Source organism: Macrobrachium nipponense, chromosome 18, assembly GCF_015104395.2.
Source record: "Macrobrachium nipponense isolate FS-2020 chromosome 18, ASM1510439v2, whole genome shotgun sequence".
In the NCBI taxonomy this organism is placed as follows: Eukaryota; Metazoa; Arthropoda; class Malacostraca; order Decapoda; family Palaemonidae; genus Macrobrachium; species Macrobrachium nipponense.
Genome location: NC_087211.1, coordinates 87,284,316 through 87,295,894, shown reverse-complemented (window position 1 = coordinate 87,295,894; position 11,579 = coordinate 87,284,316). Strand labels below are relative to the sequence as shown.

The 11,579-nt window shown below is 36.4% G+C and overlaps 1 protein-coding gene across 1 annotated transcript; it reads left to right on the top strand.

The window, feature by feature from the left end:
• Positions 1-880: 880 nt before the first annotated feature.
• LOC135197314 (splicing factor 3A subunit 1-like) lies at positions 881-11,261 on the top strand. Its single transcript, XM_064224453.1, has 5 exons — positions 881-1,099; positions 5,418-5,585; positions 6,166-6,353; positions 6,846-7,073; positions 8,676-11,261. The coding sequence occupies exons 1-5, from the start codon at positions 1,018-1,020 to the stop codon at positions 10,464-10,466; spliced, it is 2,457 nt and encodes an 818-aa protein (XP_064080523.1). The 5' UTR covers positions 881-1,017; the 3' UTR covers positions 10,467-11,261.
• Positions 11,262-11,579: the final 318 nt, after the last annotated feature.

Sequence of the window (11,579 nt, the reverse complement as noted above, 5' to 3'; positions counted from 1 at the left end):
AGCTTAAGCAGCATTGTTATAAATTAACAATATAATGTCAGCAAAATCGAATGTTTGTTACTTTTTTCCTTTTGTTTGCGTTATCTATACTCTGTTTTTTTTTCATCTGTCCATCCGCCTGTGGTGTTTTTGTATGGTAACACTGCGTCCCGGGCTTTAGAGTTACGCTATGTCTAAGTTTTAGGTAAATAAAAGGATATCTGGGTGTACATTTGCAACTGAAAAGTGTTTTAATAAATTACTGTATGCGAATTACACCGTTAATATTCGAAATAGGATATTATTATAATCGTTGAATGTAAGCTGAATGTAACTATCTAAAGCCCGGGACGCAGTGATACCATACAAAAACACTACAGGGGGATGGACAGATGGAAAAAACAGAGTATAGTTATTTCTGTGTTAGTAATCATAAATTATATTACCTCGATGAGTCGATACAGCTTCTATTCCATTAACAACGTCTATAATGAAGATATATAAGTACTCAATGAAAACGTATATAGTTCGAAATTATAGCAGTATACAAGTAATTTACAATTCAAAATTCAAACATTAAAATGTTAGCATCATCGATGATCCATCTTAAAGCAGTATACCAGTAATTTACAATTTAAAATTCAAACATTAAAGTGTTAGCATCATCGATGATCCATCTGAAAAGTAAATGTTGATTTTTTTCTTTGCCTCTAATCGACATCATACACACTGTATTCCCACTGATGAAGAGTTTTTACAGTTGCATTCCCTGGGAGTAAAATTCAAAGTACAGGGTGATGATTTATAATAGTCATTGGTAGCTTGTAAGTAAATGGACGTTTTCTATGACGTCGGAATCGAAGCCAAATAAACCTGACTTCAGGAAAGGTTCGGCAATGTTACTTCAGGTCAGGTGGAGAAGAAGAAGAGGTCCTCCATTACGTGTGACCGGGATTGACGGCTGCTGTGTTGTTATTGTTTATATTTTGAAAGCGAAGGATTTATTGAGTTAAATCACTAAAATAACTTGACGCCGAGATGCCTCCCGTAGAGGCGCCGCCCTCTGCGGAGGAGAAGAAGAGCGTGGTTGGGTTCATTTATCCGCCGCCGGAAGTGAGAAGTATCCTTTTTAACGCTGCAGAAATACTACCTAGGACCTCCTACCTACTTAGGCTACTATCCATTTTTTAACTACCTTCAATATAGGCCTAGCCTATTTATTGTAGGCTGGAGGAAATCAGAATAGGCCTGTCATCTTTGTGGCCGTCTTGCGTCATACCCAGACCTGCTAACCCAAGTACCTTTCCTAAGTATACTACGTAGGCCTCTTACCCAATACCTTTGGTAGCCTATGTAAACAATTTATGTAGGCCTAAGCTATATGGTACCCTAGACTGGATTACTATTGGCTTACTGGTTTACTAGGGTAAACAACCGAATGGACTAGCTGCAGCCACCTTAACCGTGTTCAGACCCACCTTCAGAAAAAGTACTTTAACACGTCCTTACACCGGAGATGACCACCAGTTAGGAGTCACAGGTCGTGGGAGCAACGCCTTGAGACATGAGACTCGTGACTGGTACCCACAGGGTTGCCGCGAAGTCCGCACATCGCCGAGAAACTAACTCCGCACCGGGAGGTGTAGTACTTGTTACCAAGCAATGTTATTTTGCTACACTAAATAGATGAAATAGTCACCCTGGTTTTATTATATTTAATTTTTACCAGTATATGAGTTGGGTCTACTAATTAAACCTTTTTAGAGTTAGATTTTCCCCTTTCCGAAATTCAGTTGCTTCATATCTTTTGAAACATGACGTAACTTTAACGATAGTAAAATTTAGAATCGAACGAGATACGTGCACGGTGTTCAGTCTTGAAGATGATTGATTACATTCCATATATATATAATATATATATATATATATATCTTATATATATATATATATATATATATATATATAGATATATATTATATAGTATATATATATATATATATATATATATGTGTGTGTGTGTGTGTGTTACTGTTTTATAGTTATTTATTGTTATATATGATTTGATGCGTAAATTAGGCTACAAAGTGAACGCTGGCAAGTAAATTTATTCATAAAGTTTTCAGCAAAGAGTGGGAAGTTAAAACAAACTGCACTGAAATGTATTTCTTTACTAAAAAAAACGGTTGCTTTTCACTCAGTTCTTTGCCTTAGCCAACTCCATAAATCTTTCGATATCCATAGGTAGTTTGTTCTTTCCTTTCTTTTTTAAACCACATTTGTCACTTTATGTAATATGCAGTATGTTAAATCAGAACCTTTGCTGAAGTAATAATGATGATAAACAACCTAATATATAACATAGGTCTAGGCTTAAAAAACGATATTAAACATGTAGGTCTATGCCACCTTTTATTATCCTGATATTTTGTAATGAGATATTTCCCCAGGAGAATGGACAGCATATTATGCATGTTTTATGGTATGTATATGGCAATCCTAAGCCAAACGAATGCCCTATTCAGGGCTATGAGTTTCAAGAAAATGGAAAAGAGCACATCATAAATGGTCCAATTTTCAGCAACAAACTACATTAATATAAAGAAAATACACGATCTTAATACACCACTTCCTGAGGCTAGTATACTGGTATCGAAACTTATTCGGTTATAATCAGTTGAATCACTTCAATTTATGCAATTGCCTAAAACATTTGCATTTGTTTTTAAAAAAAATACTCATTAAACATGACTAAGTTTACAATAATGTAAGACAGTCTTCTCCCTAAGATTAATTTACAAATTAACCAAATTTAACTAACCTACATATATAATTACGAGGGCAGATTGAAGATTGCTGGACCTAAAGAATGAATACATTGTAGGACATCACGTTTGGGTTACGTCATCTGCTGCTGTCAAAATTGACCATCTTAAATGATATTGGGGCGTAAACACTCAAGACTAGTGAGAATGGTTCGTTTTTTTAATAATATTAGTATTTTAAAGAAATATTAAATATGTGTAATGTGGTTAATGAAACAGTTATAATTTAAATTAGCTTTTATTAATGGAAAAAAAGTTTCAATAGCATAAATACAATATGCGGACCTACAGCTCCGCACGCGTGCGGAGTGCAGACCGCAGCTCTGCATTCAAAGACTCCCACTCGAATCTTCTCTGCACTTTTGGTCGTTTCTCCGCGTTTTGGCAACACTGGGTACCCATCTCCAGCGTCAGGACATGTTAAAGTACCTTTTCTGAAGGTTGGTCTGAACACGGTTAAGGTGGTCGCAGCTAGTCCACTCAGTATTTTGGTAGATCTATATAAGCATTCCGCGGTGCTACACGACAGTACCAACAGGTGCAGTAGTTCAAAGGTAAATAACAGTTTAGTTACCAAATAAATATTACTTTTAAAATCTTGTTCAGGAGGTAAAACTGCATTGAAAAACCGCAACTGCCATAGTCTAGGTCGCCGTGGAATAGTTATATAGATCTACCCACTCCGTTGTTTACCCTATGGTATTTTCGTACCTTAGGGCAAGTTAAGGTCAACCAAGTTCATGTAGCCTATGTGTTTTATTTATATGTAAATACGTGGACTAGGTTGTAGGCTTACCGATAGGTTATTTTCATAGCCTAAGCCAAGATCAATAGTTCAATAGTTATTTCAGGGAAGAATTGTATGAGCAGCAATTAGGGTAAACAACCGAGTGGACTACCTGGGCCAATCTTGCTTGCTCGTTGACCAACCTTCTAGAAAAAGTACTTTAGCACATCCTGACACCGGAGATGGACACCAGTCACGAGTCATAGGTCGTGGGAGCAACACCCAAGACCTCTTCTTTCCTCTCGAAATAAGTGTTTTCTCTCAAAGTACTTTTTCTGGAAGGTGGGTCAACGAACGGGCAAGATTGGCCCAGGTAGTCCACTCGGTTGTTTACCCTATAGGGTTTTCTAGACCTACCTGCTAGCCCAGATGAGGGCTTGCCAATGATGTTGTTACCTAGTATGTGCTGATTGATGACCTACTGAAGGCTATTCTAATAGTAGAATAACCTCCAGTAGGCTAGCTAAAGCTGCCTTTGTAGTAGGCTATATGGCTAATGTAAAGAAAGATTACCGCCTGTAGTTATGCTTTTGTTTAACTTGTGCCTTTTGTTTAACTTGTGCCTTTGTTTATGTTCTCAATATTCACCATCCATTAGTTTGTGGTTTTATTCTCCTCCGAATGGACTGGTACCTACTACTTGAACACTGCTGAATTTGAACATACTAAACATGCTAGCTATTGAAGTAGAGGGGTGCGGTTGTAGTTTTCATTTTTACTACAGCATTTAGGCCCTTTTAAAAGCGGTTTGAGAAATTATATATATAATCTCTAAATATAATTTACTGGCTTATGGGCTCTTGGTTAATCAGGTTGCTGCATTTTAGTCCAACCTAGCTTTAGGTTAGGGTAGATTTTACCATTTAGTTAGGTAAATTTAGGCTTACTATGTGTTTCTTGCTCTTTTCCTTCAGTACTTAATTGTAAGCAATCCATATAAGGAAGCAAAAAGTGACCAAACAAGATTTATAAATTTAAAAAGTTTCTTGTATTATATAATCTGTAGAATAATAAATAATTACGTACATGAAATCATTATATTTTAAGTAGTTTTGATAATTTGTGCTGAATTTAGTTTCCCAGTTTGATTCAAGTTCCATCATCTTATAAATATACTGTAGGCTTTATTGATATTAACTATTGTGGGAGATTTGTTAAAATTTAAGAAAATGATGGATAAATGTATTGTTTTTCTGTAATTTTTAATTCCACATCAACTTTTGGAAGTTGGGTCTAAATATTGAACCTGGTTCCTGTTTTTGTCTTTTCATAGTATCAGTACATACTTTGACCATATTAATTGGATATGCTGAGGATTGTAGCTGTTTTTATGGTCATATCCTTGTTAACATACTCTTAATATTTGAGTGATATTTGAGGAAAATTTTGAATTGATACTTTTAATATAGGTTTTCCACAGAACACATGTTCTACTCTTGTGGTGGATATGTGGAGCCATTTGAATTATTGAAAAGTAATTCAGAAAACCATCTTTTTATTATTTTGGAACTCCATCTTTTTATTATTTTGGTATTTTATAACTACTGTATTCTGTAAAATTAATTTTTTTTGGCATGTTTAATAATTGATTGAAGTAGAGTGTGGTAATTTTAGATTTTATCAATGCTAGTCATTATTTTAGTGATAAATTGCAAAATGCTGTAGTTTTTAAATATGCATCTGTTCCATTATACTGTAATGGATTGTAACCATATGCCTATCTGCAGGTCATGGCATTCCAAACATAGCATCAACACAGGCCAACAGATTGCATGATGATAAGTAAAAAGGCCATGGAGGGATTTCTTTTCCTTAACAAAGTTTTCCAGATATTGTTGACAAGACAGCAAATTTTGTTGCCCGTAATGGACCAGAATTTGAAGCCCGTATTCGTCAGCATGAGCAGAATAACCCCAAGTTCAACTTCCTTAATCCTGGTGACCCATATCATGCATATTATCAGCACAAGGTTAATGAATGCCGTACTGGGAAACCAGGTGAGAGTTTTTATTACTTAATGGCTATTTTAGTATAACATATAATAAGGCATAGTACATAACTACTGTAAAGTTTTGTATCATGGTATTATAAGATTTTTCAATCTCTTGGAATAGACCAAAGCGGTGTGACAACCTCTTAAACAAAATAATTTTCATAGATCATTCATTATTGAGTTCATCTTAGCAGGTGCTCAAGAGAAATCTTTGACATTCATTTAGTACTTGAATTCTGCGACTTATGCAGGATACAGTATATTTGGAATGAAACATTCGTTGTCAAACTTGTGAATTTATTTGGCTTAGCTTGCATTGACTTGGCTGATAAAATATTCTAGTTTCAATGCAAATGGTTACAATTGATTTTCAAGACTTCGTTTTAGGAAGTATAGTCTTATTTGCAGTTCAGAGGTCAATGCAGGAGTAATCATCATAAACATTTGACTGAATAACAGTACTTGTAATTGAATTAGCAATGCTAACATTTTTATTAGTAGCTTCTCTGAAAATGGGATGTCAAGAAAAGGGTTACCCATCCATTTCCCATTTGGTATCAGTAATTGTAATTTGATTTTTGCAGGTGACAAAGATATTCCCCCACTACCGGGTGGTCGAGGGCCACCCCAGTCTGTGTCACAGACACAGCAGCAGAAGCAGCAGGAGTTGCTGCGTTCAGCTGTACTGGAAGCTACTACACCAAAGGAACCCCCACCAGATTATGAATTTATTGCTGACCCACCTTCCATATCAGCATTTGATTTAGATGTGGTAAGTTAAAAATAGATTAGTGAAAGCCTGGGATATGTTGTTTTATTTTGTTAAAACTTGAAAATTAAATTCTTTTTAGTTTTGTTTTCATTTAGCAAATGAGTTGAGTTGAATATAAAATTTAGGCCAAAGGCCAAGCACTAGGACCTACTAGGTCATTCAGCACTGCATATAACAAATGGAGTAACCAGTAAGTTCTTGAATTGTAAGGAATGTTTTAAACCATAACGAGAAAGATATATTATACTGACGAAGTTGATGATGCAGAATCTTAGATTTTTATCTTTTTTTCACTTTAGTGAGTTTTGTATGTTCATCTTCATAAAACCAAAGGAGAGGAATACTGCTTAGTATTTGATAGCTTAAATGTTATTGGATTTTCATTAATCATGGGGTTGCATATTATCATGCATACCTTTGTTATAGATTTTGCATATTAAGAATAGTAGTTCTGAATACAAGACATTTTGTTGAGCAATTTTGTTTTTCTAGGTGAGACTTACAGCCCAGTTTGTGGCACGTAATGGCAGACAGTTTTTAACAACACTTATGAACCGTGAGCAGCGCAACAATCAGTTTGATTTCCTTCGGCCTCAACATTCACTATTCCAGTACTTTACCCGTTTATTAGAGCAGTACACCAAGGTCCTTATACCTCCAAAGGATCTCATGAAGCGCCTCACTGAAGAAGCACAGAGTCCTCAGGCTGTCATGAAGCAGGTAGGTGAATAACTATGTTTTCACAATCAAGTTTGTATCTTCATCTTGCATTCAACCAGCAGTGAGTTCTTGGTCCAAAAATTACCAAGGAAATTTAGATTAATAGTTTTGTACTGTAACCTAAAAGTAATCCTATGTATTTTGTTAGACAAGTGTGAGAAAGAGTTAAGACTAAAATCATTTTTTAAATACTTGTAGTAGTATCCATATTGCAAAGATATTAACTGAAAGAAATGGTGGAGCCACACTTCTAGACTCACGGGGCTTGCTTGAAGCATTTGTTCCAATTTAATGGTCGAAATTTGGAGCAATGTAAAGTGGCAGGAGTTGGATGGCTAAGCAAGAAGAGTCAGAAAAGAATGGACATAAAGTAAGAGGTACTAGGAAATATGTACTGTATAGTTTGTTCATATAGACATTACAAAGAATCTGTAGTAAGACATACGATGTGCCATGCAAGATAATCATAAACAGCTCGTTGGGAGGGATAAACTGTGTAGTGTGGTCATAACAAAAAATCATTGCTTTAAAATTTCTTTTCTAAGTCTCGGCATATTAGGTTTCTAAATTCGAACTTTCTCCCTGGAGGTGATGACTCAACTTTTAGGGTTGAACACACAGGGGGTTGCACCCTTTTATTTGTTGTCAAATATTTTATTTCCAATGAAGTTGATTTTCATATTTATATTTTCTCTGCTTATCATTTATTACCATAGTATTGTAATGAAGTTATCGTTTATTACCATAGTATTCTTATGAAGCTGATCATATTTTCTCTGTGCTGTCAAAAGTTTCTTGGATTTTTACAGGGTTACGGAAACTTTTACAAAGTGAATAGTTATATTACAAGTTTCTTGGTCAGCAAGACATTTGATCTCAAATACTAGTTTTTTTTTTTAAGTGTTGTAAGTCCAGCATTATAGATCAGTCCTCCTATTTAATATAATACATTCTTTTGTAAAGGAATTCAACAAAGTGTAAGTTCTCAACTAAATCATTGCTTCATAATGAGTAAGGCTTTATTGGTTGGAGATGTCATATTTACACTCTAGAATAGCTGCTGTACTTGGTGAAAATTTTAAAGTAGTGAAAATAACTATTTTCAAGTAGTGAAAGTAATTACTGACATACATGTAGTGTAGGGCATTAATAGAAGCTCATTGATAGAGCTACGTGTCTGAAGAGGTGCTTCAGGTGTTGAAAGAGGAATAAATCTTTACGGGACCACACATGGAAACTACTTGGTAGTGCAGATCAGTTTTTAAGCCTGAAATGAATATTTGTATTTGTTTATGTAGAGGACTATATAAATTTTACTGTTCTTGTATTCAATATTTTAAATATAGATAATTTTATGATGCACAAACCATTTTTAATGGATTGATATGCACAAAACTTTAACATTAAATGCCATTTGCAGCAGCAGTAAGTGAGCAGGTAAAGAAATTAGATTTTAATTTGTTGTTAATTCCTTCTTGAGAAGTATTTTGAAATATTTCAAATTTGAACAACTAGGATCTGTTTTTAAGTTTGAAACTTTCATTGTAATTTTCAAAGCTGTAGGAGCTGGGCAACTAATGAAAGCTATTCTCCTTTTGTCAGGTTAATCAACGTGTGGAGTGGGAAAGGCATCAGGCAGCAGTTAGGAAGAAAGAGGAAGAAGATGCAGAAAGAGAGAGACTGGAATATGCTGCTATTGACTGGCATGATTTCTCTGTTGTTGAAACTATTGATTATCAACCTTGGGAAGTTGGTTCTTTCCCTCCTCCTACAACAGCAGCAGAGGTAGGCAGACGTGTTCTGCTCCAAGAGCGTATTGATGAAGGAATCACTCCAGACACAGACATGGTTTTGGGAAGTGATGACGAAGAAGAACCTGAAGAGGAAGAGGAGGAGGGTGCTCCAGGTGATCATGATGACACTCAGGTGCTGGACATGGAAGAGGAAAGTAGCTCTGAGGAATCAGAGTCAGAGGAAGAGGAGGAACCTCAACCTCCACAGCCACCACCTCAGCCTCAACCATCTCAACCACCACCACAGCCACCACAAACTCAACCAAGTGAAATTAAAATGCCACAGCCGCCACTCCCACGAGAACCACCGCAGCCAGCACCAGCACCTCCTGTTGCTGGACAGTTAGTTGTCAAAGACTATAACCCACGTCAGCAGCAACGTGCTAACACTGCCAAGACTGCTAATGCTGACCCATACCTTGTTTCTCCCATCACTGGCGAGAGGATTGCTCCTGATAAGGTTAGCCAACATTTGCGCATCAACATGTTGGACCCTAGATGGCTTGAAGACAGAGATCGTATGATGGCTGACAAAGTAAACCCTGACACCGTATTTGCCACAGGTGAATCTATTCGGTCTTCACTCAAGCAATTGGCTGAAAGACGTACTGATATTTTTGGTGCTGGTGATGAAGAAACTGGAATTGGTAAGAAGATTGGTGAAGAGGAAAAACGTGAAGAGAAAGTGACATGGGATGGTCACACAGGTTCCATGGAAGCTGCAACAAGAGCTGCACGTGCAAATATATCCATTAATGAGCAGATTCATCAGATTCATAAAGTGAAGGGCCTGCTTCCTGATCAGGAAAAGGAGAAGATTGGACCTCAGCCAAAGCTGCCGGTATCTACCGCTCCACCCACAAATGTAAGTCACTCCCGCCCAGCTCCACCACCTCCAAAAGCTCAGCCTCCACCACCTCCAAAGCCACAGCCACCTCCTCCTCCCCCAAAATCTGCTCCACAGCCAGCACCTCCTCCCCCACCTCCAAAACCCTCTGTGGTAACTCCTTCTCAGCCTGTAATGGCAGTTAATATTAGAGGTCCAATGCCTCCCGTAGCACCTGTAATGGTAGTACCACCTGTTATGATGGCTCCTCGTCCTGCAAGCTTCATGCCTGGCCCTCCTGCACCACCTGTTCCAGGATTTATGGCCCCTCAGCCACCTCAGTCAGCACCTCCTCCACCATCTGGACCACCACCACCAGGTCCTCCAATGGGAGGTGTGGTTGGTGTGGACAAAGATGATGATGAAGGACCTGCTGCAAAGAGGGCACGAACAGAAGACACACTCGTTCCAGAAGAAGATTGGGCGAGACGGTTCCCTGGTCCCGTCAAATTCCAGGTTGCAGTTCCTCAGGTTTCTGATAAACCAGAATGGCGCCTGATGGGCCAGACACTTTCACTGACCCTTCCAGTAACAGATCCAGTATCTGTTGTTAAAGCTAAACTTCATGAAGAAACTGGTTTGCCCCCAGGTAAGCAGAAGTTAGCAAGAGATGGATTGTTCTTCAAGGATTCACAGTCTTTGTCTTATTACAATGTTGGACCTGGAACTGTCATCCAATTACAGCTGAAGGAACGTGGTGGACGTAAGAAGTAAAATATATGCATTTCACCACTGCATTCAGTTTTTGATTTGCGCTTGACAGTTGACTTGTAAACTTAAATATCTAGGTCATACATTTTATCATTTAAAAATTCTTATGTCACAGGTTGTAATGACTTACAATTTAGCATTTGCTTTAAAATCACAGTTCAGTTAAAATATCTTATTAACTTTCAGCAAAATTTAGGTGGCAGTCTCTGAAATTTCAAAGGAAATGTATTAAAAAATGCAGTATTGTTATGATAACATCTAATTTAATGTATTCAAAAATTAAATATTGAAATAACATCTAATTACAATATATATTTTGTAATGTATACTAATAGCATACAGTACCATAAAATATGACTACTGCATTCTTGGTAAAAGCTGAGAGTATTCTTTATTGCCATAAGTTATTTGAGAGTCCAAAATTATTGGTAGCTTATCAAAGTAGCTTTGATTATATATGGACAACAAAAGAAGCAATATTACATCTGTTGCTTACAGTATATTGATGTAACTAACTCCAACTCAGTGTAGTGTCAAGGAATTAACTTGTACGTATATGAATTCAAATATATGAATGTTGTATATGCATTTCATGTGACAATGAATCTGCTTCGGAATTTAAGTAGCTCATATCCATTACATTAACCCTGAAGTAGGAATTTGTTACTTTTAAAAAATAATAATTATAATAGGGTAATTTTATGATATGAATAATTATATGTATTTTCATGACAATATAAGTTTTCTTGATTATGTACTGTAGTTACTTTTATCCCAATAAACACAGTATGCTTGGAACTGGCATTGCTTTCCCTTACAGGATAAAAAATACACTATGGTATCAGTCTTCTAAGTCAAACAGTATACTTTTATCAATTAACAAAAGAAATTGACATATTAAATCTTAGTTCCTGTACAAAACAATTTTCTTATAAATGCTTAAGTTCTTTCCTGTAAAAGAATTTTGTTAATAAATTTGCTAATTCAACAAGGGGGTGGAAATCATTCTAGAGCATTATTGACCAAAAACTGGCAATTAATTAACTTAAGTTGCAATAAAGTTTGATAAGTTTGGGTGCTACTGTGTAACCATAATGTTGATAACTGATCAGTTCT

Bases quoted from the DNA above. Each gene is read 5' to 3' on its own strand.
- LOC135197314 (XM_064224453.1), top strand. From the start codon at position 1,018: ATGCCTCCCGTAGAGGCGCCGCCCTCTGCGGAGGAGAAGAAGAGCGTG. The intron at 1,100-5,417 runs GTATCCTTTTTA...AAAGTTTTCCAG, and splicing joins TCCGCCGCCGGAAGTGAGAA to ATATTGTTGACAAGACAGCA. The intron at 7,074-8,675 runs GTAGGTGAATAA...TCCTTTTGTCAG, and splicing joins CTCAGGCTGTCATGAAGCAG to GTTAATCAACGTGTGGAGTG.